This window comes from Micropterus salmoides, unplaced genomic scaffold (genome assembly GCF_014851395.1).
Source record: "Micropterus salmoides isolate LMB-PRFRI ecotype aquatic unplaced genomic scaffold, ASM1485139v1 Ms_hic_scaffold_9, whole genome shotgun sequence".
Taxonomy (NCBI): domain Eukaryota; kingdom Metazoa; phylum Chordata; class Actinopteri; order Centrarchiformes; family Centrarchidae; genus Micropterus; species Micropterus salmoides.
In genome coordinates this window covers 30,786,081-30,813,983 of record NW_024044681.1, presented here as the reverse complement: position 1 = coordinate 30,813,983, position 27,903 = coordinate 30,786,081, and the positions used below count along the sequence as shown (strand labels likewise).

Genomic DNA, 27,903 nt, shown 5'->3' with positions numbered 1-27,903 from the left:
ATGAGCCTCGCAGGAAGGGTGTCCTGCTCCATGCTCAACTGCTTTGTAAGTCCACAGGCTTTGATATGGGTGTTCATGTTTGTTTGCATGTCTGGTTTGTGAGGGGTGTGCATTAGAGCCCTCCCCTCCATAACTTGCCTGCTTGTGTGTGCCTGCCGGCCAATAAGTGGAGGGTGGGGGGGGGGGGTGTTGGTCGACACACGTGAGCGCTGCGGTTATTAGTAAGTAACTAACATGGACTCCACACTCCACATACAAATAATTCAATTACCTCAGTGTTTTCTTGTGTGTTTGATGAGAAAGCTTCTTTATTACTCTCATCACTCACCCAAAGGGCTCTGAGCTGCCGGTATGTTGAGTGGCCGGAGAGTAAGACATGTTAAATGTGTGTGCTGCTGAGAGCGAGCACATTGTGAGCCACTTCACAGCCTTAGAGCGGTTCACTGCAGTGGAGGATTGAGCAGTTTGTGTTACTGGGAGGTACAAATGATGTTGGACAATGACTGATGTAGAACAGGTGTTCCTCTTAGTTTGCGTCTCGAGACAGAGTGGTGAAAAGGTTGACGGTTTAGGAACAACACAGGGTGGTCTTAGCCTCACTGGGCCTAAATTAGCGTCACAAGTTAACCTCTCACCTTTTTCAGCTGAACGCTAAATTCTTTCACATTTCCTGCCAGCCATCCCATAGTATTGGTCCACTGAATATAATACTGGACTTTCCTAACTTGTTAAAAAAATGATTTTTGTTTTTTTGTGTAGTTTTGCAGTAATATTCTTAGGGATTTATCTAAGACTGTCAAAACTAGCATCTGGTTACAGTAAAAAATACCCATTCAAATTATATGTCTTGAGGTTGAATTGAATAACCCAGACTTTAGTAGTGCTCATTTGTGTAGTACTTATTAAAATGGTTAAAGGTTTACTGAGTAAAACATAGATATATAGCTTATTTTACTGGTAATTTATATTTTATTACAATACTCAGTCTTCTGCCATGCTAACTATGCTGTGAGGCTGGACCTGGGCACAGCAGTAGGGCTACTGCGATTCATCGAGTAATTGGAAAAGATACACTTTTGCTTGGCGCCCCCGGTACCGGGATCAACTGTGTAACTCATATCACTGGACAACCCAAACTCACGGACTAACCAATCGGAGAGCAATAACAACAAACACACAGTTATACGTTTACAAATAAGAATTGTGCCTTACTTTCCTTGATGCGTAGACTGGATGCTTTCTGTTCATATTGCTGTTGTGGTAGGCTAGTTCAGTTTTACAGTAGATAAACTGTACAGAGTTGTTTTCTATTAACTTGAAATGATCCCATACTTTGGACACTTTCTGTTTGCTTCTTTGGCATTGTCTCTCCCTCCGTTTTGCAATCCGCACCTTCAAATTACTTAGATTAAAATGGCGAAAACAAAGACCTAAAACGGAGGACTTTGAAAACGCTGCCGACCCCGTTTTTAAAACTCCGGAGAGCATTTTAGTGCGGACGGGCAAAAGTGGAGGACTTTAGAAACAATGACACAGACACTCATGTTTGGCTCTCTGATTGGGTCTTATAAGTAATGCAAAGCAGAAACAAGATGCTACTGACAGAGTTTTTGATTTGATATTTTTATGAAAATATTTTGTACTGTGCAAATAACACTGATAGCCTACACTTGTACTGTGTATGTTGCCGTATTTACTTGGCGACGACTCCCAGTCTGTTTTACGCATGTAGACGAAGATCAACCGTGATACGCTGCTGAAACGCTGCTGTGGATGGAGATTGTATTCTTTTTAAAACTCCATCTTTAAACATAAATGGGGTAGTGTGGATGGAGCCTTATTCTTGCGTGTGCGTTGTGCAACAGTAATAATCGTCCATGTAAACCAGTGCGCTGTACATAGTTATATGGTTTACGCAAAGTATCACGAAGTTATGTTATTCATTTTGTTTACCATGTTCACAATCTTAGTTTAGCATGTTAGCATGCTAACATTTGCTAACTTGCCTAAATACAGTACAGCTGATGCTGATGTCCTGTGTGTATCACAGCAATCCATCCAGTAGTTGTCGAGACATTTCACTCAAAACCACAGATGTCATCCTCATGGTGATGCTAGAGGTAAAAGCTGGGGAAGTGGTTAGGCTACAATTCATCTTTCAACCATAAGTGTCTGTACAACATTTTGTGCCTATCCATTCAATAGACACCAGAGACATTAGGAGCTGCCAGCATGGCTAAAAACGGTCAGACCGTAGCATTAGGCAGATGGTACAATAAATGGAAATCAGTTAAAATGATGGCCTAGCTATCAGAAATTCATGTCTTGTGCTGCACTGTACAGATTGTATCCACATCCTGTCATTAAAGCATTGCATAATGTGGTGCTAACGTCACAGCACTTTCAACAACAATCGATGTTAATATTGGGAAAGCTCTACTTTAATTTCCATCTCTGTTTCTTCCAGAGAAAGAGTAGATAAAGTTATCATGTGGATCAGGGAGAGTGCAGCTGCTGGTTCCTCTTCTCGTTTCTTTGTGACCAGAAATGGCCAGGCTTTACACAATTTATGGTCTCTCTTTAATGTGTCTGTGGTGCAGCTGAGTCAGCAGTTCTTCTGCGTCAGTGTCTGTATAATTTAGTATCCACGTCCTCTGTTACTTAACTGGACCACAGCTCTGTCAGTCTTCTCCTGTGGCAGAGGGCTGCAGCGTTATGCTACGTTTTCATCATCATCACCATTGTTGTGGCCAACTATGGAAAAACACATCTCCAGTTACTGTTCCTTCTCTCTCTGTGTTTATCTCCCTCAGCGATATGCTGTCTGCATCAAATGGAGCTATAAAAAGCCTAATTGAATTTGGTTAAGATTTTTCCGTGACTCAGATACCATTATACCCTCTAGCTAAATCAATCAAGGGTGTAAGTACAGCCAAAAGCTTTTGGGGATGTGCTTTAGACTGTACACCTTCTTGCACCCTCTTTGGTACCTGTGATGGTCTTAGTGCTCTGCCTGACACCAAGGAGGTAATACCTCTAGGAAATACACAGTAGGTGACACAGTCAGTGTGTTATGACACTGACGAAGCTGTCATAATCACAGCGTCCTGATAGAGGACAAAATACAACAATGCGAGACGGAGCAGGTTTATTACTGAGAAGTATAGCATTTAAGAAGATGACTGGCACTTACCTAACATTTTGGTGTTTTTTTTCTCAGTGTTTTTAGCCTAAAGTTGTTGTCTGTACTTACCTGCACAAAGAACGTCTTTGTTTTTTACTTTCTGTTGCATTTGAATTATAACAATTTAAGCTTTATCCTTGCTTATTTTTTTATGTATATTGCTGTTCATGCTAATGCTTTTAAAGGGTCTTTTATTGTCAACTAGATCATTACATTTGCTGCATATTCCCTTATTTAATAATTTGGTTAAGGGGGACGAGTATCTTAAACATGCCTGCATAGAAAGGTCTGTTCACTTCTTGTGACCGTTACTGCACCGTTACCGTTACCGTTTTTATGTTTCTATGAATTCTGCTTATTGAAAAGGCTGCCCCTGACTTGTTTCCTCAGCTTTTTGAGGAAACTGCCTAGTTATAAGACTAAAATGGAAGTGATCATTTAGAACACGGACGTCTATGAAATATTAACATAGTCTGAGAGAGGACAAGAAGAAAGAAGTGCATTTGAAGATTCGTCATACTCTGCCATCTTTGATCTTGACCCGTTATTCAGACTGCACTGCCTAACTCTAAGAAAAGAAATATCTTTGTCTTGATTGATTTTTTTATTTTATTTTATTCATTTCATATTTGCTGCTTTTCATTCTACTCTGTCCTTGGATTCTCTGTATCCATTCACCCTCATCCTTTTCTCTATGTTCACACAATGTGCCGAGCTGTACACGTTCCCCACAAATTAGCGATGTCACCTCTGCATCATGTCGTGATTCTCTAATCTGCTCAACTCTAGGACCGAGCCCCAGCCAGATTAAGTAAATGATCTGTTGAGTAAAGAGAGAGAATTGTTTCCAAAAGCTTTAGAGAGAAAGGGACTCTGCCTAAAAAGAGGTTGTTGTATCCATGGCAACCAGACACATATTCATGAATACTGTCTTTTTCAATCTCTCTACCTATTCCACCTTTGTGTTGTCATTTCCGTTGACACACATGCAGAAATCTCTGGAAGACTGTTTTTAACACATGGTTTCCCCAGACGATTAAAACCTTATTTTATTGCATTAAAGATGAGCACTACACTTATTTACCTCCACATACACATTATTAACCTGCTGTATCAGGGCTGTCTAGTCAGCTGCTAGCTGATAATATCACTGTTAGGGCAATACATGTTAAGACATTACATGTGTTATCCACTCTGACATTAATAGTTAAGAAATGAATGAAGGCGTGTGTGTGTGTGCGCGCATGCCTGTCAGCTCCAGCCTTTTGATTGCTGGCTGGACAAAGGTGGGGGAGGGTGCGCAGGCTCACAGCAGTGACGAAGCAAAAACGTGTCGGGCACAGGACAAGCTGTGCTCCATCTTTGTGAGTCGGTTAGAAGTGAGAGCATCTCTCTTGTCCTTTAATCTTCTGTAAGCTGATTGTCTGTCTGGTTGTGGACACCAAATATCAGAAAACAGAAGTGTCTCACTGCTCGTGTGTGTTTCTGTAAATGTAATGACAGAGCTGTCACGATCAAGGGTTTTCTGCCATGCGAGGGAACTTATGAAGCTGATATATCAAGGTTGTCTGCAGGAGAGGTTTCACTTGCTAGTCCCAAGTCCTCTTCAAACACTGCTACACTGATGTCTGTGCTTTAATGCAGCTCAGTCTAGGTTTTACTTTCCTTAACAGATTCTGTCCTAAAGACATTCCTATTTCAAAAGGCCTTTCAACACTCATGATTTTAATTTTATTTTTGTGGTGTTTTATTGCTATTTGTTGATTTTTGTTATATTTTGGGAACTGTTTTAACCCCCTGCTACTGTAGCACTTTGAGATTTCGTAGTGCATTATAAATAAAATTTATTATTATTAAACTGCCATTATACCTTGTCAGTGTAGCATCTTCATTCTAATGTTTAAGTAGCATGTTTAGCACCAATGCATCGGTATAAACCAGTCTGTGTATAAGGCCGGTGTCATGGATTTATGGAGCAATACAACATCTACTTAACTTTTAGTCAGCAGTTTTTTGCCTTTTAAAGTACACTGTGTTCTAGCAGACCCCTCAGAGGAGTGCAACATCAGGGCTCCTCACTCCATAAGAGAATTGAGTAAATGGTGCCAAGTATCTACCAGGTAGTGCAGTAAAAGACATATAGGCACTAAGGTAGTGGACTGATTATCGACGTGTGTAAAAGATTGATTGCATGTTCCTCTCAACTGATTAGCATTGAATTTCCCAGGGGGAGGCTTTATAAATTAGCTTTGCCAGTTATTTATGACGGGTGTCTGGCAAGCCACGGTCAACTTTATTCCATTTATATAAAAAGCAAACAATTCTGTGCCTGGATGGCTGGGCAGGAGCTTCAGACTGCCCAGCAACAGTGTGTGAGATCAACCTGTAATGAACTGATCTTCGCAGGATGCCTCTGACTTACGGCCACTGTCGCGGTCCTCCCAGTCTCAGGTGAAAATAAGATAAAATGAATGCACACCTACCTCATCTTTCTGATGCTGAAGGCTGACTTGGGTCAAAGTTCAAGAGATTAGTGAGGCTGCAATGCAGAGGTATTTGGAGGAGTTCAGACAAGTTTACCAGTCTGAAATTGAGGCTCTTAGTGTAAACTGGAGAGACGGCACAGTGTGTTTTTAAATACAGTATTTCACAGTGAGATTTGGTTGAATGCTCAGTTTATTATTCCACATTCACATCATATCGTTTAGACCGTGATGACAAGCAGCTGAGTGGGGGGGGAAACATTTACGTAAGTCACTGGTGTTATTCCAATTAGAGATATCGCTGCAAAGCCACTATTTCTGGCACTTAATACTGGATTTTATTTACATATAACAGTAATACAATTGAGTCAGCTCATTTAAAAGGAGACATTCACTGCTTGAATCTGCTTCTTTTTGTTCATTAACTGCCACAAACATACATGCGTAACAACAAAAGTAGCTAATTTTGGCCATATATCTGGTAAACAGGCTAAATAAAGGCATCATTTAGAAGAAATGGGGCCCACAGTAATACCAGGCAGCACTTAACATTGCAGCATCATTTTAAGGAGTGTAGACACAGTTTGGCCTAGCCTTGGCACCCACCTCCATGGCTGCTGTTGGCACTGCCATTTATTACAATTTATGGTGTAGAAGTAGAAGGTAGGCTGGCTTTGTGTAGTGACTTCTCCTATGAATCTCTCCCACACAGACTTCCCATACCCATAGAAAGCCTTCAATACAAACTCAGAAATGGCAAAGGATTCTCCACTCGAGGACCCCGGTTTAGTCCTTGACACTTGTACTGTGTGTCCTTGCTAGACTCAAATTTAGGGCTGTTATCGATTAATCTGCCAGATTTTATTTTCTTGATCATCATCAGAACCATTTTGTCTATAAAATGTCCTTTTATATCTCGCCAAAGGTAGTGTCTCTAAATGTCTTGTTTTGTTTAACCAACACTCATCAACACTAAGTTTACTACCAAACATGAATCATCTTCAAACCCTCATGTTTAAAAAAACAATTTCTATGATCTCTGCCTGAAAAATAGAAAAATCAGATTGTGACAAGTTGGTGTCTTGTAAAGGAGGGGCTTGTCACTGTAGGAACACTACCAGATAGCCCAATGGGTGGCTTATCAATTAGTTTAGTCACCAGTGTGGACATTTGGATGACAGATGTTATAATTGTAAACATGGCAGGAGATTTGCATGGTGTGGCGTTAGGGAGTTTCCTGCCATTGTATAAAATGTTGCTATGTCGTTTGTCCTGGGAACAAGTCTTTTATTGGCAAGAGACCAACCTTAGTCAGTAGATGTAGTCCACTGGAAAAAAAAAAACAAAAACAGATTCTGCCTCCCTCTGGTCCCCCTTCAGGACTCCATTGCTGTTTTCATTAAGGAACAGCATCGACATACGGCCATACTCGGATGGAGAAGCCAAATCCAGCAGAGCAGTAAAGGTAGCGGTGCTGAGGCAGCCAGAAACCAAACTGGGTTCATCCTCAGTCGCTGCAGAAATGACAGAATGGCTGGATGTAGAATGAAAGATGCCTGCAAAAATCATAGACCTGAATAATGTTAGTCACATAAGGGAGCAGAGTTTCTCTATGTTCCATGAACCACCTCACATCACAGATTAAACCTGGATAAAACTCAAAATTGGAATGACGGTATACATGTAAATTCACTTTATGTGTATACTTGAAGTTATTAAGTGAAATAAATTGTTTTACAAATGAGTAAAAGAGAATAAAGGGCGTGGGCAGGTTCTTCAGTTTCATCATTTGATTGCTTTCTGCCCTTTTCTCTCCTGTAATGAAAGTGTTTGCTCAGTCTGAGAGAGTCACTGGCACTCTTAAGCTGCAAGTACAGGTTTGACAGCCCTGTTTGTGCTTCTCACAGTCTCATTTCTGCTGCTTCTTGAGGTGTTGCAGTCTAATTTTAGCCAACCATCCATTATAAACAGGTATACACCTGATAAGACTGCATTTGGATGTTTAATTTATTAGCATCATTAGAAACGTAACATTAAGTGAGTTTGCATGGTCCTCTACACACTCTTATATAAATGTTTGGTTATTGGCTATCAAAAGTGATCCTGGCAAGGATTTGTTTAAACTCTGGAAGAAGTCAATGTCAGTGCATGACTCATGAAAAGCTGGTGAAGTATGTAAAATGCTTTACTAATCCCAGTATCTTTGTTTGAACAAAGACTGTAACACCCAGTCAAAGTCTACAGGTTTTTGATATCTGATGCCCAGTACAGTCTGTCATTTGCACATGCAGTAACTACCTGCACGGTGCCAAAGCCAACAGAATATAAATATGTAAAAGTTGCATGCTTCATTCAGCAGTATTATTAATGAATCAATGAACAGCTGTTTAGGATTGGCTGGTAAACATTTTAAAATAAGTTTGCCTCCTTGACCCCACAAGACACGTATCCCCGATTCAAACGACATAGTCAATATTTAATCTCCTACGTGATGCCTGTGAGTTAGCTGTTGGAGATTGTGAAATTCCACCTGGCATGCATCTTACATCAGGCTAACCACCCTGATGAGTGCTCAATACAAGAACACTGAGCATGTTAACTTTGAGTGTGATTTTACAGAGGGATTTCTTATTTTTATTTTTTTGCGATGACCCATCCAAGGTTCTTTCTCGTGGTTTGACATTGCAACATTGTTATCAAACTGTATTGGGCCAGGGGCTTGTCTGTGTTCCCACTCTGCTGTGTCGATGATTACAGAAGTATTCATCTGACCACCTCTGCATTGTATTTGTGTCTGACAGGGTGAAGAAGGGCCTCCCAGTCTGGAGTATATCAAGGCCAAGGACCTGTTCCCCCAGAAGGAGCTGGTGAAGGAGGATGAAAGCCTTCAGGTGAGCTGAACACTGTATCAGCCGTTGACAAACTACTGCTCCAGAGCACAGTCCCATCTACTCGCACGTCTGTCTGTGACGTAGACAACCAGGAAGTAGTGAAAAGACCAAGTGTGGCACTTCCAGATCATGACTTCATCTTCAGTCCTGGCTCCTAGCGTGACACCAAAGTGTTCCTCTGAAACTTTTGAACCTTGGGCCGTCTCTGTGTAGAGCGTGAGTGCCAAGGATACCACTGCAAGAGTCACAGTTCGGCAGGCTTGAGGCCAGACACAAAAGGATGGATGATAACACTGGCCTAGAAGAGCAATTTATTGTTCTGCCATCCTTTTATCAGTGTTCAACACAGGAAAAACTTAAGTAATTTGAATGCAGCCTGCAGGCCACACTCCCTACAGATAACTTCTAAAAGAGACACATCGTCTTCAGTATTTATTTAAGTTTAAGGCTTGAAGTTGAAAATGATGACAAAACATTTGTATGTACAGTGTGAAAGGGCTGAAGAAGGTGGGATTCAGTAGTAGTGGTTGTTACATGTGTGGCTGTCACAGACGGGGCAATGACAACATGCCACATGGGTTCTTCTACTCTACATCTTTCTCTAGTTGTCCAGGGTGTGGTTGTTGTTGTTGTTATTATTATTATTAAGCATTACTTTGGCACATTGACATGCTTTCGTGGTTCCAAAGAAACTCTTAATCACTTAATTAATTGTTTATTAAGAAATTTTGGGGTGTTTTGTAATATACTTAATACACAGCTGCATGCCCTACTTACAAGTGTATTAGCTAAACACTATAACCTACAATATTATTGTGCAATATTCATGTTTTACAGTTTTGGCTTTATGAATCTAGAAAAAAAAAATGGCTCTTATATTCCACTGGACAAAACTTTGTTTTCCTTTTTTTAATGATCAACCAATTTCCATTCACCTAAGATTTTACGTGTGGAGATCTGTCTCTGTTATAAGTAGGTAGTTTATTTATTATAGCACATTTTCACAGAGCAAGGTCACAAAGTGCTTTACAATATTTGTAGGGCTTTATCCCAATGATGGCTTCAGAGGATAAAGAACAAGGCGAGTAAAATGCAAATAGGTCACTGAAGTGAAAGGGACTTATAAGTCCATTCTGCTAATGAAGATGCCAGTAGCAAAACTGTGATGGACAACTCGCGCTGTGCACTCCATGGTGTTGTGTTTGTTGATACTGGAGCTAATCATCTGGAGAACTGGACAAAGGGAAGGTGGAGGGATTTGTCCCGCCACTCTCTGTTTCTATTTTCATGGTTTTCAATTGATGTTTCATCTCGGGTTGCAGTGAACTGCAGGGAGGATCAACCTGTTCAAAAATGTTATTTTAAAAATGATTATTATTAAAGGGCTATACGTCAAAGGATACTGTTCTCCTTTCAGTCACCTTGCAACGTTTTCTAGGGTTCTGCCCTCTAACTTCCCCTCCCCCTGCAGTCACACATGCAGCCACTCATTGTGTCTCTGCTTTTGTGTGTTTCTTTATGTGCATGATAGATACTCCCATGATAGTTTCACTGACAGCTGATGTCTCTCACCACAGCTTTCCCACAGGCAAATTATGGGCATTCCCTACCCAACCATATTTAATACCCTGCTGATTTTGCTCCTGTGTGTAAACAAGCTGTGGTGCATGCATGCAGTTGTGTGTGCTCACCCGCTTGTCCTCACAGGCAGGCTGCATGAACCGGAAGTCACGACTCACAAGTCAGAGAGTGTTACTTTGCAGGGCTCGCTCTCTCCCTCTCCCTCGCTCTCTCTCTTTCTCTTTCTCTCATCTATATCTTTCTGCAGCTGAAGGCTTCATAGAGGAAACGTGACACAGTATCTTCTGCTGCACTTGCTGGCTGCCTGTGACTCATGCACCTACTTTTGGAACACAGCTTGTTTAATGCAGCTCCCAGTCTGTACAGCATGTTAACTACAGCACTCTCGCCAGGACCGGTTTGGTCTCTTCCACAGCAGAGCAGCACACATACTCCTATAGCTGCACATCCTCATCTCAGCCATTTCTGCTGCCGTTGAGACAATATTTAATGTAGCTTGGCAATGTCCCTGAATTATTACGAATACAAAACTGCTTTAGATTAGGCTTTTCCCCTTTTTATGCTTTTATCTTTGTTTGGGTGCCAGCTGTATATATGCGCCTTTCAGAGTTAAAACATTTCTAAATGCATGCAAAATTTTACTGTCGGATTTGAGATATTCCACTTATTAAAAGTCCTAGTGCGGGGTGCCAAGGGGCCTGTGGTCTATATTTGGCTCTGTTGGTGTCTGAGTACAGAGTACTACGTGCTCCATTTCCCAGGTTTAGCTGTACTATTTCCCTCATCATGCTTCCTGTCTCGGCTCACGCACACATTTTCAGTTAGAGATGAGCAACAGCAGGTGCAGTGATAAATGTCAGAGGGTTTTTTTGCTCTCTGGACCTACAGTCATTAACAGTCTGATGCCCCGACAGCTTTTGACCTCTTACCAGTCGTCAATATTCCTTTAAAAAAACAAGAATACTTTTGTTTTATTTCAGATTTATTATATGCATTCAGTTTTTTTTGTCATGAGTGGTTAAGATGTAAGCAGATTAAGTGTTATGGGTATATCAATCATGTCCAGCTTGTGTGTAGGCTGTGCTTTTAACCGTGTTGGTTAATGTAGTTTCAAGTAAGCCTGCATTTCTGACATCTTACCATAATCCTCCATCTGTCCTGCTGCATGTCCTCTTTCAACATGCACCAGTGGGTCCTCCTCTGCATGACTCAGCAGTGCATGCTAATGCAGGGTGAGGTAATGTTGTCGCTAAGCAACACTGTTGTCCTCACTACCAGCAACTAAACGACAACAAGACCTGAGCTGTAATTTGTGGTCCCCAATGACTGCACAGCCTAAACTAATATGAGTGCACACAGTACAGGAGTGATGACTAAGAGAAGCCAAAGCCAAAGTGTGTAAATGAGAAAAAACACAATCCTCAATTTGTCAGATGAGAGAGAGTGATGTCCGAGCAGTAAAATATCTCGCAATAGATTTTACTCTTTCACATCAGCCAGTCAAAATTTACCAGAGTGGTCAGTGATGAAATTGAGCAAAGATGCTTCCATCTTTATATGAATTGAGACATCTTTGCAAAGTTGGCAACTATAGCTGTGTGTTTCTTCCACATGGTCGGCTTTTAAATCTAATGTCCTGCCTCGATGTGAATGGAAAAATGTTTTCTATTAACCTCTGTTGGGAACCAATTATCTTAATGTAGGGGTCCAGTTGAAGCCAAAGCCTCCGCTTGGCTGTGCCTGTTTAAAAAAAAAAACGAAAAAAAACAACAAAAACAAACGAGTACAAGTAAGAATGTTAATGGACAGTTTGGGATCCCTCGCTACTGTCAGCACTGGTTCAGACAGTCTCTCTCTCTCAGCTCTGCCTCTTGTCTGCCTGCTCATTCAGGCTCACCAACTGTGCTCACAAAGGTCCTTCTGTAAAAGTACTATGTGCTAATTGGACAGCTACACATGCACTCTGTTTCTCCCGTGTCCCCCATTTTGTCAATGCGCCAATATGATATTTAAGTTTCAGTAACATTATCAGAATGATGCAGTCGATGCTTTTCTTTGAGGAATATAAAAAAAAAATAAAAATAAAAACAATGAAGCCAAACTTCTCTCATGTATCTGTGTTTAATTGTCGTAATACAAACCAGATCAAGAAAATCTTTGCCTGAATAAAATGCAGATTAAATTAAAGCTGCTGGCAGATTTGGACAGGCCCTCGCAATCTCACTCACCACACCACAGATATGCTCACAAGCTTCACAAGATAACATCATCAATGTGTTGAGGCTTTTCTGGAACAGTTTTGAAGTGGATGGGGCCAACCTTCCAGGAGTGGTACGTCACTGCATAAGACTTATTTCCTGTTGCCAGTAGGTGGCGCTATAACTTTGAGTGAATATTGGCACATCAATGTCTTCAGAGCAGGACTCTTATCAAATATGTCAAATTTGGTACAGATTTGAAAACTTCCTGTTTAATGGCTAATCATCGATTTTCGACGCCATGGACACTCACTGAAAGCTCAGTTTGTACAACCTTTCATCATCAAGGCCTTTAGATTGCACAGTGAAAATTTGAAGCAGATCGTATTAAGTATCTAGGAGAAGTTCGATAAAGTACAGACCCTATAAATAGCCCAAAATTACCATTACATTCAAAATGGCCGACTTCCTGTCCTGTTGGGTTTGGGGCATTGCTCCATGAGGCTTTTTTTGTACGTCTGGACATGATATATTTACCACAGAAATTTAGTATATCTCGGTGAAACTTGTCGCTATAACACATTCATTTTTGCCCCATCTGACGTGTGTGACGTTTTGTGAGTTTTAAAGCATTTTTAGGCCATCAAAAATGTGATTCATTGGCAGAAAAAGAACAAAAATTTATAAAAAAGTTATAAAATCTGAAAATTTCTAAAAATCTTACCAAGCAGTGCTAATCTGTAGCTAACTAGCTAACATGTTTTTTTTAGCCAACATTCCATCACTTTGGTCCAGACTGAAATATCCCAGTAACTAGCCGACATTTGATTTGTATAGCCATTCATGGTTCCTTTGGGGATCCCCTGACTTTTCATCTAGCACCACCAGAAGTTGTTTTTGGGGTGAAAATGTCTCAACAATCATTGGATGGATTGCCATGATATTGCGTACACACTTATGTCTCCCTCAGGATAAATTGTAATTATTTTTATGATCCATTAAGATTTCCATCTGGCTCCATCCTGAGGTCATAATTTTAATTTCTCCAATATTGTGGTTTATTTATTTTAGACCAAATACCTGCAAAATTGACATTCCCATCAGCCACAGCTGTACTTTAGGGAAATGCTAATTAGCAAATGTTAGCATGCTAACATGCTTATCTAAGATGAACATGTTAAACATCTTTATTAAATGGAACTAGCTTGGGGAACACAGAGAGAAAAGCTTTAAAAATAGAAGAGTTTTGATGTTATGATTGTGTCTGCTGTCTTGTTTTTGCTGCTTAAACAATCTGGTTGTTTTGTGTCTCTCCAGGTACCATTCCCAGTTCTTCAGGGGGAAGGGGTGGAATATCTAGGCCATGCCGTTGAAGCCATCATTGCCATTTCTAACTACAGGCTCCACATCAAGTTCAAGGACTCTGTCGTTAACGTGAGTGCACGTCACAGACAATAAACACACATACGAACCACAAAAGTAGAGTTCTACTCCAGCCCAACTGGCACAACTGCTGCCACGCCATGCCATTACAGAAGTCAGTAGCAGGAGAGAGTTTGGACACACATAGGCTTTTCTTCTTTCCCCCTTTCCTCTTTCCCCCATATACATTTTATAAACACATAATTGTGCATCAAGGCTAATAAACCTACAAGTATTTTACACAGGGGTACACATAAAGTGGTTTAATAATATCTTAGTGTAGTTGGCATGAAGTTATTTGTACCACAGGAGTGGCGGGCCCTGTGATCTTCAGGCAGGAGAGGTTTAATGTGACATCTAGGCTCCAAAGGCCCGGCCCCCACTGGCACTGGTGTCCACCAGCTCGGTCCTGCTGACGTCAGGCCTTGCTCTAACACAAACAGGCCAATTGTTTGCATTCACTAGCAACGAAATTCCTCCTCCTTCCCAAATAACTTGTCATCTTTTCCAGAAGGATTCGGCTTCTGGAAAAGATGACAGGGATTTGAAAGAGGAGGAGGAGGGAGGAAGGAGGAGGATGGGGAAAGAGGAAGGAGGATGGAGGAGGAAGAGAGGGCAGATCACCAGGATGTTGAGGATGCCTCTTCACCTTGACTTACTTTACCAAAGGAGAGTAATGCGCTGAGTTCAAACATCAGCAGCTAACTGTCCCTATCGAACTGAGTTCCCCCTGGGCAGAGGCCTGCCTTGACCTCTGTATGGATGCCAGCAAGCCAAAACCTCTCACCAACACCCCTCCCTCTGCTTCTAAGCTGTTTTCTTGCCCTTTGCTCCCGTCCATGTTTGTCTTTCTCTCCATGATTTCCATTTGGCTTGGTCATGTGCTGCAACTAGCACACTCCATGAACCACTCAGTTATCTTTCATCTTTCAGCCTCTTTGATGTTTTCTTTCCTTTTTCACTCTCCTTATTGTCTCCTGATTTTTTTTTGGTTTAATAGTTTTTCCATTTCCTCCTGTCTTGTGTCTCCCCTCCCTCCTTCTCTCTCTCTGTGTGCTCCATGGTGTCACTGTGTTTTAGACCTACCCAGGTGTGGACAATGAGATATCTGTGAGTACCATAAAACACCACCCTCTGCCACAGTCTAGACAGCTGAAGTCATTCAGCTGCTCTTCACTTTAAGTGATTACAGCACTCTGAGGACAAATTGTAATTTACATTCAGCTTAGTGGTAATGCTGATTTTCTGTGAAAGCAAATCAATTGTGTGGGCTGACCTTAAGACTTAATTTTTTTTAGAGTACATGAAATAGTATTTTCCTATTCATTCAAGTTGTGCAAAGTGCTGTTTCATAAAGGCCTGTGAAGTGAAGTTGCATGGTTGCTTTTGTCAATCTTAGCAGCGCACCTTTGTTTAACACATCAGTCCACAGGATATCAAAAGCTTAGCAAGCAGAGTAGACCATCCTGTGGACAAAGCTAGGTTTCTAGCTGTTAGTTTGTATAATAACAGTGGGGCCTTCTTCTCTTCTCATGTGGTTGGAGCTGTACTATGTGCATCTAGCCTGGATTCAGTCTGTACTAGACCAGAGGGTGGTAACCTCTTTGCAGATGTGCTGTCCTCTCTGACAGCGGGGGCCATCGGGTTGATTGCGTGCTCTCTGTCTCCCCCTACAGGTGCCTCTCAGGCTGATAGAGAGTGTGGAGAGCAGAGATATGTTCCAGCTGCACATCATCTGCAAAGACTCCAAAGTTGTCAGGTAAGGAGAGGAGCTCACTCACACACTAAAGACATCCTATTAACCCTGCAGGCTGAGTGATGCTGTTACTAACCAGATTAAATACAGAACAGCGCCCTAGTACGCATTTGAATGAAGAATACAATAATTAAATTCTGTCTGGCCGTAACAGCTAATCAATAATTCCAGGTTCAAAACAGTGGTTACAACTCTTACTGTAGTAATAAAATTATGTTCTTGCATTGTTCTAGCTTCTCCATCCTTTCCTCTCCTCCTGAATTGGGTCAGTTAATGATCTTGGTGATTATGGAGATCATGTCTTGTGTCTTCACAGTTACACAGTGCTTTCTCTGCCAATGTAAGTTACAGGGTGGAAATACAGTATTCTTATGCTCAGGTGTTACCAGAATGACAGAATTGTAATAAATAATTGGTTTAAAGTTTGGAAAGCCAAATGTTGTTAATGCATGTTTTTTTCCTGCTTTCTGTTTAGATTTCTCTATTGGTCTGTTTGATTGATTAATTAAATTAAGTAGATTCATTCAACAGAAATTTAATGGAGGTTCATTTTGTAATTGACTGTTGTTGGCTTCATTTATTAAGGAAAAACAGAGTAATCAGCTATGAAAATAATAATTACTTGCAGCCTCTAATGTGCTATGTTTTTTTTATATCAAAAACACTTTAATATATCAATAAAACATGGGTTGAAAAGCCAAAAATAATTATTTTGGCTGTTGCTTTGAAGTATTGATGCTACTGTCATCTCATTTGTAATACTGAATAAAATAAGGACGATGCAGACAGACTTCATGTTTATTTTTATTTGGACGTTTAAAAGTGATTACAGGATGCTGTGTAGCATTTCTTACAATGGAGCTGTTAGGAGATTGCATTTTCTGTGGCTTAATTACCACTAAGCATGCTTGCACTTGCTTAAAAACAGCTTCATGCTTAAAAAAGGACCAAGGCCTGATTTTTATTTCACAGCAGACTGAAATTCTCATCTGTTTATGGACATCTGTAAAAGTTCAAAGTGGAGCCTTCAGATTCTCAGCAGCAGATGTGCCACCGGCATCTTGGTTCCTCGTCATTTAACAGCCACATTACCCCCTTTTAAAGGCAGGAAAATCACTGAGCATCTGAAGAAATTAGGTTTTCTTGTTTTTCTCCCAGTCCCTAATGCATGAAGTTGTAACAAGATATTTTGTTGCTGGCTTCCACTAATCTTTCTAATCTTCACATTTGTTTCTCCGCAGATGCCACTTTGCAACGTTCAAGCAATGCCAGGAGTGGGTCAAGCGTCTGAACCGGGCCATAGCTCACCCTTCCCGGCTGGAGGACCTGTTCGCCCTGGCATATCATGCCTGGTGTCTGGGCGGTTGCGCTGATGATGAAGACCAGCACGTCCATCTCTGTCGCCCAGGTCCAGACACACACACACGACAGCACAAAGACTGAACTTTACTTTATACTGACTTGCCAAAAAAAAATCTCCTTCCGTGCAATGTGTTTGCACAGGTGACCACGTGCGTCAGAGAATGGAAATGGAGGTGAAGAGGATGGGCTTCGACACACAGAACGTCTGGAGAGTGTCGGACATAAACTGCAACTACAAGTATGTCACAGATACTTTACCATAAATAGCGTGACACCTCTGTCACGGCAGATAGAGTTTTGTTGAGCTAACTGTAGATGGTCGTTTAGTGAGTGAGTGGTGGTGTTTCAAAGAGCTTTAGGAGAGCTGTAACAGGAATCAAGCAGGACAAGAGACATTGTAACCACACTGTTGCCAAAGCTGAACACACTGTGTGACCAACAGCTTGTGTGTGTGTGTGTGTGCTGGCACGTCTCAGCACTGTGTGTCAGAACTCTGTCAGGAAATGGGAGTTTTGAATTTGTGCTGAATTACAAGAGTACACTGAACACACAGACATTGTTCACAAAGCCATCATGTCATCATTTTTAGATTTAGTGTGACTTGGGCCAAGTATATCATGATCTCTGATGTCCAGCGTGAATAAACGAAGATAAATTCACATATAAATAAAACCTTAAAACTCCAGTTTTTTTTATGTACAGTATCAAAATAATCCAGTGATAGTTGCATGTAGATCCATGGGTACACTGCAAACAGGAACTGCTAATAGATAATTTGACATACTTTTAACAGTGCCAAATTGTCAAGTCCACAGTGTCAGAGATTTAAAAGCTTTAGACTCCCAGCAATAAGGTTAGTTTTCAGTGGTTACCCTGAGACTCTGAATATCGTGTCAATGTATATCAAAATATCCATAGAAACTGCTCAGACCATTTCTGCAACATAATCCACTTCTCTGCCATTAATCCATATGTTGAGTATGTTCCAAACAATCCTTCTTTACCGGTAAATTGCTAAAAACACTACTTCTATAGTCTACTTACTTAAGCAGAAGTAATACACCATACCGTGTGTGTGTGTGTGTGTGTGCGCGCGCACGTACCTGTGTATTGGACTCTTGTGTCTCCTTTGCTAACTGGGAAAATAAACGCTACATAAAAAGGTCAGTCTGCTCGGAGGGCCCAAGAGAGCACTTCCTGCTGAGGGAGACAGACATACAGGACAACTGGCTAATTAAACAAACCACAGCCTGCTGAGGCCCATGACTCAGCACAGTGTTTCACTTTCCTCTTATCTCTCTCTCTCTCTCTCTCACTCTCACTCTCACACATACACACACACACACACACTGCACATGTATATATCTTCAACATTGTTCTTCCATTCTATATTTATATATTTCCACATTTATTTATGCTGACTGTATGTTTGTCTACGTGTAGCACCGTATCACCACAGCAAATTCCTCGTATGTGTAAAGCACTACTTGGCAATAAAGCTCCTTCTGACTCTGATTCTGACACACACACTCACTGTCTCCCCCTACCTCCTCCTCCTCCTCCTCAGTCAGCAGGTGAATAGAAACTGAGGAAAGTATCATTAGAGAGGAGACCAGAGATAGATGGTGTCGCAAAGTAACACTCTGTGATTTGTTCTCTGCCAGAGCTGCGAGTTCTTGATGCAGTAGTGACCCTGAAAACCAGAGTATTTGCGTATACCTAAAAATGTTGCTTACTGCAACTCAAAGCACTATTTCGTCTTGCTTTTTTTTTTCTCACTCAGACTCTTGTTGCTTGCACAGTTATCTTAAGTCAGCTCTTGTGTGGCTGTATAATGTTTGCAGCAATATAAACTGCATTTAATCTTCCTCTATAAAAATAATGCGTCTTGTCCTCAGGCTGTGTTCCAGCTACCCGCAGAAACTTCTGGTTCCAATATGGATCACTGACAAGGAGCTGGAGAGTGTGGCTTCCTTCAGATCCTGGAAGAGGATCCCTGTGGTGGTCTACAGGTGGGACAGAGTCATACATACAGTATTACATGTTTTCACAGATTTGCATTTTCTTTGATATTTAGACCTGTATTTGTTTTCACTGACTCCAAAACCTTTATTTCAGGCACCAGAAGAACGGGGCAGTGATCGCCCGTTGCAGCCAGCCTGAGATCAGCTGGTGGGGCTGGAGAAACACAGACGATGAGTACCTGGTAACATCCATCGCCAAGGCCTGTCAGATGGATACTGGAGCCAAGGGTAGCTGTGGAGCGCCAACCTGCCGACAACGCGGGGAAGCTCCCGACTCCTGCGATAGTGATTTTGGTAAAGCAGCTAATGTATGGAGATTCCTGCATACCCTGTGCCTCCTAAGAATGCATTCAAACTCAGTGGTTATGTGTGAAAATGTCCTTATGACTCCGAAGGAAGAAAATAATTTCCATTGTTTACATGTCTCATAAATATTCCCTACTTCCAAAGTGCAAACCCACACACAGTTTTATTGTGTTAAGGACCATTAAATCCGCTTATGCTACTTTTCCTGAATTGTTTACATACCCCCATTTTATAATACCAGCATTATAACCAGTTATTACAAACATTTTACTGCCCTTTCAACTGTACTAAATACAGAAAAACAACTTTTTCCTTTTCAAACTCTCTTTTGTTTTGCTTTCTTTTAATAAAATTGTGATTATATTTCAAACCTGATATGACAAATTACAAGTACATTTACAGAGTGATGTGCATGTTTGAAAGGGTCTTTTCACACCATTTCTGGGTGCACAACAAGAGGCAGAAAGTGAGTGGCAGCCCAACACTGACTGAGTGCAGAGAAAAGTAGTCGCAGCCTCAGAGTAATTGCTTGTCTTTCTCCGTGGAAGCTGTTCTCTTGACTTGGAATTGTTACCGAAAGCAGCACTGTGGTTGTGTCATCAGGAGGAGATATTGATTTTCAGTAGGTTAAAAATGGTCAGTTCCCGCTACCTCTCTGATTCCATCCTCTCCCCGGCAGTTTCAATCTCCTAACGCTGTCCACTCGCAAGTAATAAAAATCATCTCTCGGTCTTCTCGCCTGTATGTCCAGACTCCTCATTAACGGGTGGTTCTGGCTGTGATGACAGCACTGTGCCACAAAAGCTGCTGATTCTGGATGCCCGCTCATACACTGCTGCAGTGGCCAACCGAGCCAAGGGCGGAGGCTGCGAATGTGAAGGTGAGTGCGACCAAACAATTGAAAAGCCAATTCAATTAATTGTGTATGGTATGCACACGGTGTGCAAAAGCAACCAACATTGTGTTTATTAGCATTTATTTATCACATTTTTCACAACACTTGCTTTGTCTATTGGCCTGGTCTAGTGATTATGGGCCAGGAACACGTCTTCAAATATGCTAAAGAGGCTACGTAGCTGCTGGATGCGTAAATAGGGCAATGCTTTGCTAACATGTTTGCCATAACAACTGTACAAGGTGATATGTCAGCTGTTGTGTTTGTTCCTCTGCTCCAAAGTGGCCAAAAGAATCAATGAATGCAACTTTAAAACTAACAGCATTTTGACCAGGTTGTGGTATGATGGTGGTTTAGAGAATATAACTGTACTCACTCTGCACAGTACCTGCATTTAATGTGAATATCCAAGTTGACATATGATAAGATATTCGGTAAACAAATTTTTACTACCACCGGTGACTATATCAGTTTTTTTTAGTTGATGGTCACCAGTAAGGAATTCAGATAAATTTACCTGACCACACAATGCTACTGTGCTAAGTGGTGTCTATGTGGTATGACCTTCGTCAGAGTTGTTTATGGTTGTTTGTATTTAGAGTACTATCCCAACTGTGAGGTGATGTTCATGGGAATGGCCAACATCCACGCCATCCGGAACAGCTTCCAGGCTCTGAGGACCGTCTGCAGTCAGATCCCAGATCCAGGAAAGTAAGTCGATCTGTTTGACCTTTCTTTCTGAGCGGCTCTGCCTTCATTTGTGCCTCCCTCTCCCTCCCCCATTTTAATGGTTTCACCTCATGGTAAGACAACACCACGCAGAGATGGGAACGCTGCCACTGTCCAGTCCCATTCCTGCTGGGCTGGCCAGCTGTCTGTCTGTACACAGTTACGGTGGATATGTGTGTTATGTGTCTCTGTTTTTTCCAGGGTTTACATAAATGTGTTTTTTACCAGCTGTGTGTGTGTTTTACTAGTGTGTCTGTATCAGTGACAATGTGTGTACTACGTGTGGTTGTATGTAAAGTACATAGGTTAATCCTGCTGCTATGACGTCACACCGTCTTATTTTAAGGCTTGTTGTTATTCTGATGGAGTTGTGTAATGACACAGGGAGGCCTCCAGAGATATAGGTCAGATGTTCTGCCTCCTAACCCCATCAGCCTAATTAACCCAGTCTAAGTTAACCCTGAGTAACCAAGGTTTATGTATGTATACAGTATCGAGGCTCCAGGTCTCTTCCTCAGTAGGGACAGGTTCTATATGCTGTGGATTTGTAATTATCTAATCAGTCCCCTCTGTGGTTTCCAGCTGGCTTTCGGCACTGGAGAGCACGCGTTGGTTGCAGCACCTGTCTGTCATGCTGAAGGCAGCTACTCTCGTGTGTTCAGCGGTGGAGAGAGACGGCCGTCCTGTCCTGGTGCACTGTTCAGACGGGTGGGACCGCACACCCCAGATTGTAGCCCTCGCCAAGATCCTTCTGGACCCCTACTACAGGACATTAGAGGTGAGAGTCCAATTTCACACATGAAAGTCTGTTTGCAGGTCATTTGGGAATACTACTGCATTTGTATAAAGCCTTTTATGGCTCCTGAGGCAGCTCTGCAAAATCTGACAAATTACCTCAAGTGATGTCACTTGAGTCAGCGTCAGTTGGAGCTGAGGACTACACAAACAAATCTGGGAGTGTCTAGTTAGAAAGAAGTGAGTTTACCCAAACCTCTGTTGCCCTCTCCTCATCTCTGCTTAGGCCTAGCGGCTTAATGCTACATTAGCTGCTACTAGCATCACACCACCAATTCTCTGACTGAACTATTTGCAGTCAAGTTGTTTTGTGGGTAATGTAGGCTCCAGGTATAGACAAGGAAGGAAAATGTGTGGAATAAAACGGATAAAATCCAATGTTCTGGTGCAATCTTGCCATGTAATATACATTCAGCAAAGACCCCCGTGTCGTCCACAGGGTTTCCAGTTGCTTGTAGAGACTGAGTGGCTGGACTACGGCCATAAGTTTGGAGACCGCTGTGGCCACCAGGAGAACGCTGATGATGTGAGCGAGCAGTGTCCCGTATTCCTGCAGTGGCTGGACTGTGTTCACCAGCTGCTCAAACAGTTTCCCTGTCTGTTTGAGTTCAACGAGGCCTTCCTGGTGGGTGGTCATATGGCACTCTTTACTTCTCTCTGTTTTTCTAAAGACTCTATACATTTTTTTGTGACAATTTTCACCAATAAACCAAAGGTGTGAGACATTTTACTAGGCATTACATGAAACCATCTTTGAAGACAGAACACATGTAATGAAGTTAATTTTTATAAAGAAAAAACTGTAATTTCATAACCAAAGCTAATCTTGTTGTCAAATGGTAATCAATCAATCAGCTGGCATTATGAAACGCCTGACTTTGTTTTCGTCTTGTACATGTGTCCAGGTCAAGTTGGTGCAGCATACATACTCCTGTCTTTATGGCACCTTTCTGTGTAACAACGCTCGAGAGAGGGAGACGAGGAACATCTACAAACGCACCTGCTCTGTCTGGTCACTGCTTCGCAGCGGAAACAAGAACTTCCAGAACTTCCTCTACATCCCAAGTCATGATATGGTACCTGCCACCTTTTACAGTGTCCTTACACTATTATTCTGCTATTTATGATTTATTATAGTAGAACCACCAGTTAAATACGGCAACTACTGGCAAATAACTGAAAGGCTCAGCGACTAACTATAGGGTAACCTCCTATAGTTAGTCGCTGAGCCTTTCAGTTATTGAGGAGAACGTGACTTGCTTAAAGGCACAGTGGTATTTAAGGACCGTAGCATGAATGCTGATTCATGCAGTATGACTGCATATTCTCTTTCATCCCCAAACTCCTTCATTAAAGAATTAAAGCAAAAGCTCAAGATTAATCCCATGCCACCCTGATACTCTGAATGATTTCTAAGAAGAGCATAGAAATAATACATCACAATGGAAGAACATCACTGACTGAGTAATAGGCACCGTCATTTTTGTATATTGACCTTCTGGGACGTCCTTGTCACCTGTTCATCTGCCAGGTGCTGCAGCCAGTCTGCCACACACGGGCATTACAGCTGTGGACAGCTGTCTACCTGCCCACCTCCTCCCCCTGCACCGCTGTGGACGACTCTATGGAGCTCTATCTCCCCCCGAGTGTCACAGGAGACGAACTCACCTCCCGTTCCCTGGACAGGTGTGTTTTACATGCCTCACTGTCTCTACTTACTGTTCTTAGCAGTCCCTGAATGGAGATTTACATTAATTCAAAATCATTGCCTCATGTATTTTTGATTTCCAGGCTTCCCAAGACCCGCTCCATGGACAACCTGCTGTCAGCTTTTGAGAACGGGGTGCCCCTGACACGCACGTCGAGCGACCCCAATCTCAATAAGCACTGCCAGGAGGGTCGCTCTGCACCAGAGCTCTCACCGGCCGCGGAAGAAACCCCTGCAGACATTTCTGATGAAGTCATACCTGACACTGGACTGGAAAGCAATGAGGGGGAGCCTCAACATCAGAGTCCTGCCAAAACCCCAGAGGACGGCCTGGGGGCAGAGAGCTGTGAAAACACACTGGAGGAGCCCTGTCTCACCACACAGCCGCTGCCCTCTCTGCCCCTTCCCCCCGTCAATCTCAGTAAGGACGCCACACTCGCTCACACTCTCTTCCCCACTCCTGTCCTCCAACAGGCTTTGCCTCAGATCACTAACCCTCCACTCCCACCTCCGCCGCTGGAGGCTGAGAGCCCCTGTAGGACTGCTGAGAGCCCCACGTCACCCATTCATAAATCAGAGCCGTGCTTGCCTCTCCCCTGCAACGGCACACAGCCTGCAGTAAACACACCCACCTTGCCACTTGATGGCCAAGCAAACGGCCTCCCAGAATCTGCAGGCCTGCGGGCTCTGAAGCAGCTAACCCCGCTCCTTCCCATGGAGGACTCCACCGAGACTCTCACAGGTGAGGGAGAACTCCCCCCCACTCTGTCTCCCATAGTGAGCCAGGATCTTACCCAGAACCATTTTAATGATGAGGAGCAGCCTGAGTCACACCCCCACGTTCAACCCCAGAAGGAGAAAGAGGAAATGAGGACAGATGTAGCGAAAGGAAGCGAACGTATGTTAACAGTTGCAGCAGCTCCTGTAGACTACACCCAGGTAGCAGCTCGCCATCTGATCTCCCAGAGCCAGCTCTCAAACCTGTCCCTGTTCAGCTCCCACTGGGAGAGCGTCCAGGGTCTGGTCCAGTCTGCCTGCAACAGTGCCAGTCACTCTGGCTTCAGCCGGGCCTTGCAGCCCAACATTTACCAGAGCCGCCGGCTTGCCAGTAAGCTGCTCCGCTCCCAGGGCGTTGCCGTTGCCAATGGGTCCCAGTGCTGCCGCAGAGAGGCTCTTTGTTGTCCCAGCAGCCCTCTGCAGCCTGGATGGCTGTCTGCTGCCAGGAGTGCAGGCTACACTGGCCTGTGTGGGCCTGCTGCCGCTGCCCTCAACAGCTACTCCCTGGCAGGCCATCAGCTCCTTCCAGCGTCATACTCTACGCCCTCCGCTTCCGGCTCCCCTCCTCCACCCCAGGCCCCTGCTTACCTCGATGACGACGGGCTGCCGGTGCCCATGGACGCTGTGCAGCAGAGACTGCGGCAGATCGAGGCGGGCTACAAGCAGGAGGTAGAGGTGCTGAGGCAGCAGGTACGACAGCTGCAGATGAGGCTGGAGAGTAAACAGTACAGCACCCCTCCCTCGGAGCCAGACATCGACTACGAGGATGACATTGTGAGTAGCTTTTTCCAAGATGAGACAGCCCACTGCTAGAAGCTTTTTTCTGTCTGCAGTGTTTGTAAATATTTACTTTTGATTATCCTCAGGAAATGTTCTCTCTTCTCCCGTTCCTGTCTGTCTTTTGACCTTGACTTCTCTCTGTTTTCAGACGTGTCTGCGTGAGTCAGACAACAGTAACGAGGAGGATTCTCTGTCGACACACAGTGAGGACCGTCTGTCTGAGGGCAGCTGGGATCGAGTGGAGCCCAAGGACACAGAGGTCGGCATCCTGATATATCGTCTAATATAGTTTCTGTCTCCACTTCCTCACCTTCCTTCCTCCCCTTCACCTGTATGGCTAGGGGTACCTCTAATTACAGCACACTGTTCTGATGAGAGATGTCTCTGTCTGTGTTTGTTTGTGTAGGTCACGAGGTGGGTGCCCGACCACATGGCCTCCCATTGTTTCAACTGTGACTGTGAGTTCTGGATGGCAAAGAGACGTCACCACTGCAGGTGGGGCTTCACCATGGTTTTCTTACATTAACAGAAGGACACAAAAAAAGCAGGAGAGTCCCTTTTACGCTGAAAATAGCTGAGTCATTTACATGTTCAATATTCCTTTTGCTTCTCATTGTTTCCTCAGTTGTTGTGGGGTACTGGCCACCAGATGCTCTGTGGTTTTGGGATATTACAGTTGTGTTCAAAATAATAGCAGTCCAACATAATTAACTAGAACAATCACTGTTTTTGATAGAAATTATATTCCTACATGGCAAATAATTCACTAGTAGGTGTAGTAGAGTAATAGAAAACCAACAAAACCAACAGTCATGGAATGCATGCTGCCAATTTTGTGTAACTGAATCATTAATTGAAAGAGGCAGTGTGGAGCTCAATTTGTGAGGTCATTCATTCTATGAAAAAGCAGGTGTCAACAGGTGGCCCTCATTTAAAGACAAAGGCTGCAAATGTTGTCCATGCTGGTTGTAGTGCATTTCTCTCGAAGTAAAATGGGTCGTTCCAAACATTGTTCAGAAGAACAGCGTACTTTGATTAAAAAGTTGAGAGTGGAAAACGTATAAAGTGCTATGTAAAAGTGTATCCTTACTTATTGTGTGCTTTCAACCTTCAGGAACTGTGGCAATGTGTTCTGTAAAGACTGTTGTCATCTGAAGTTGCCCATCCCGGACCAGCAGCTGTATGACCCAGTGTTGGTCTGCAACACCTGCCATGACCTGCTCCTGGAGTCCCGCACCCGCGAGATCCGCAGCCAGCAGCTCAAGAAGGCCATCGCCACAGCCTCCAGCTGAGAGAAGCGACGTGTAGCATGGCCTGCCTCGGCTCTGTCCTGCTCCTTTTGGACTGATGAGCCGAGCACCCTGTTGTAACCCCAACCTGCTGTGGTTTTAGCTGCCGGGGGGGGGGAGAGAGGGGGATGAATTGTTACTCTTTGGGAGGCTTGGTTTGGAAACTGAGATGCACTTTGAGACTGTGTGAGAGGCGTTGAAGAGGAAAGGGGATGTCTGAGATGGAGGCATGTCAGCAGGGGAGGTTTTCCTACAGAACCAAACCCCTTCTGTTCAAAGACATTTTCAGCCTTGAGCACTGCAGCGTCCGGCTGCCTCCGTGTGGCTTGGTCCTCTAGCAGTGCCCTGTACGAGACACATCTCCAACCTGTCCACCCCAGCAGAGTCACCCACCTTTAGTACCAAACACCTGCACCCTCCTTACGGGACACTGTCTCGCACTTCAGAGGACAATCGCTCACCCTTCCACATGTCGGGGACTCCAAAGCCTTTACCTGTACTACTGGAGGCTTTCAACTTTAAAAGAAAAGATTTGCTGCTACAGTATTTAAAAGTCTAATTTTGTATTCTTATTTTGTGCACTAGCTGTATTTGAGGGAACTTGAGACCAAACTTGAGTAAAAGGGAGAAATCTGCTGTTTACTTTGTCATCGCATCTTTTTCTTGGAGCCTGAATGTAAAATGTGATGGGTAACTGGATCGAGTTTATGTTCATGTTCATTTGGTGGGTCGTATATGTGTTCATTGCTGCAATGTGTTTTAAAAAGTTATGTATATGCACAGTCAATGTGGTTCTGTCTTTATCATTGCTTTTCTCCAGTATAGCCATGTTACAACATTAAGGCATTGTGAGGGATGTGTGTGGACAGACTGATACAATGCTGCGTGGTTGTTCGTTTTGTTGGGACATGTGCTTGATATGTTAAGAGGAAGAGAACACAACAGTGCTCGGAGACTGCAGATTTGCATTCTTCTGATGTGAGAAGAAAATGTTAATAGAAGTTGCTGTGGGTATTCTGTGATGTGACAGAGGGAATCTCCAAAAGGCTTTCCTGCTGAGATGTTTGTGAATGAATGGCTCGATGTCCACATAAAGCTTGCTGTCCATCTGACTGACTGCTCAGATTGTTAACTGGCAGTAAAGGCTGCTCTGGAAAAGACTGAACAAAGTGCTCAGAGTTTCTCGTTCTGTTAAGGGGAGGTTGGCCACAATCCCCTTTTTAAAAACAAACAAAAAAAAACTAATGTGTTTGTGTCTACTGGTTGTTCCTTGAGAAAATAGTGCCATATTTTGTTTTGTCTATTTTTAAAGCCTTTTCTTTCTTATGGATGGCAGCAGGTTTCTAATTGGCCACCTCTCTGTATGTTTCAATGGTACAGATAGTTAGCTGCTTCATAACACTGAGACAACTAAATATTAACAGATGGGTTCAGTTTGATAACAAGGCTAACTGTTTCAGTGGATGATTGGATGTCACTGAATTAGTTAACCTGTGTGGCTATCCATTGGTTAATATTCTGGATTTTTTTTCACACGGTGTTCATCCAGTCAGAATCTTTAAAGAGGAACTCAGAAATGTAACATACATAGTTATCTGATCCGTAGTGGTGGCTAAAACCTGTCACTTAATGAATAATTGTTGTAAAGAAATGCACTGTAAAAGTTAAATCCCATGGGTTAAAATAAAAGATTATATCATGGATCTGTTTCTGAGCTTGCTTA

At 42.9% G+C, this 27,903-nt stretch overlaps 1 protein-coding gene across 4 annotated transcripts; it reads left to right on the top strand.

The window, feature by feature from the left end:
• Positions 1-27,881, top strand: mtmr4 (myotubularin related protein 4). 4 transcript variants are annotated; one of them, XM_038707809.1, is made up of 19 exons: positions 1-45; positions 8,469-8,558; positions 13,655-13,771; positions 14,840-14,869; positions 15,436-15,518; positions 16,757-16,923; positions 17,019-17,115; positions 18,776-18,889; positions 18,996-19,195; positions 19,959-20,087; positions 20,702-20,813; positions 21,414-21,609; positions 22,066-22,251; positions 22,532-22,702; positions 23,158-23,312; positions 23,418-24,885; positions 25,040-25,150; positions 25,298-25,386; positions 26,006-26,183. In XM_038707809.1, exons 1-19 carry the CDS (start codon positions 1-3, stop codon positions 26,181-26,183), a joined length of 3,738 nt encoding a protein of 1,245 aa, XP_038563737.1. The 4 variants fall into 4 exon arrangements, with proteins under 4 accessions (XP_038563737.1, XP_038563739.1, XP_038563736.1 ...); XM_038707808.1 differs by lacking the exon at positions 1-45 and adding an exon at positions 8,245-8,328 and having other exon boundaries at positions 26,006-27,881; XM_038707811.1 differs by lacking the exon at positions 14,840-14,869 and having other exon boundaries at positions 26,006-27,881.
• The last annotated feature ends 22 nt before the right edge of the window (positions 27,882-27,903 follow it).

What these genes read in the sequence shown, in the direction of transcription:
- mtmr4 (XM_038707808.1), top strand. Translation starts at nt 8,260, where the DNA reads ATGTTAACTTTGAGTGTGATTTTACAGAGGGATTTCTTATTTTTATTT. An exon ending in AAAGACTCCAAAGTTGTCAG is followed by an intron (nt 15,519 to 16,756) that starts GTAAGGAGAGGA and finishes GTTTCTCCGCAG; the next exon opens with ATGCCACTTTGCAACGTTCA. An exon ending in ACCTCCCGTTCCCTGGACAG is followed by an intron (nt 23,313 to 23,417) that starts GTGTGTTTTACA and finishes TTTGATTTCCAG; the next exon opens with GCTTCCCAAGACCCGCTCCA.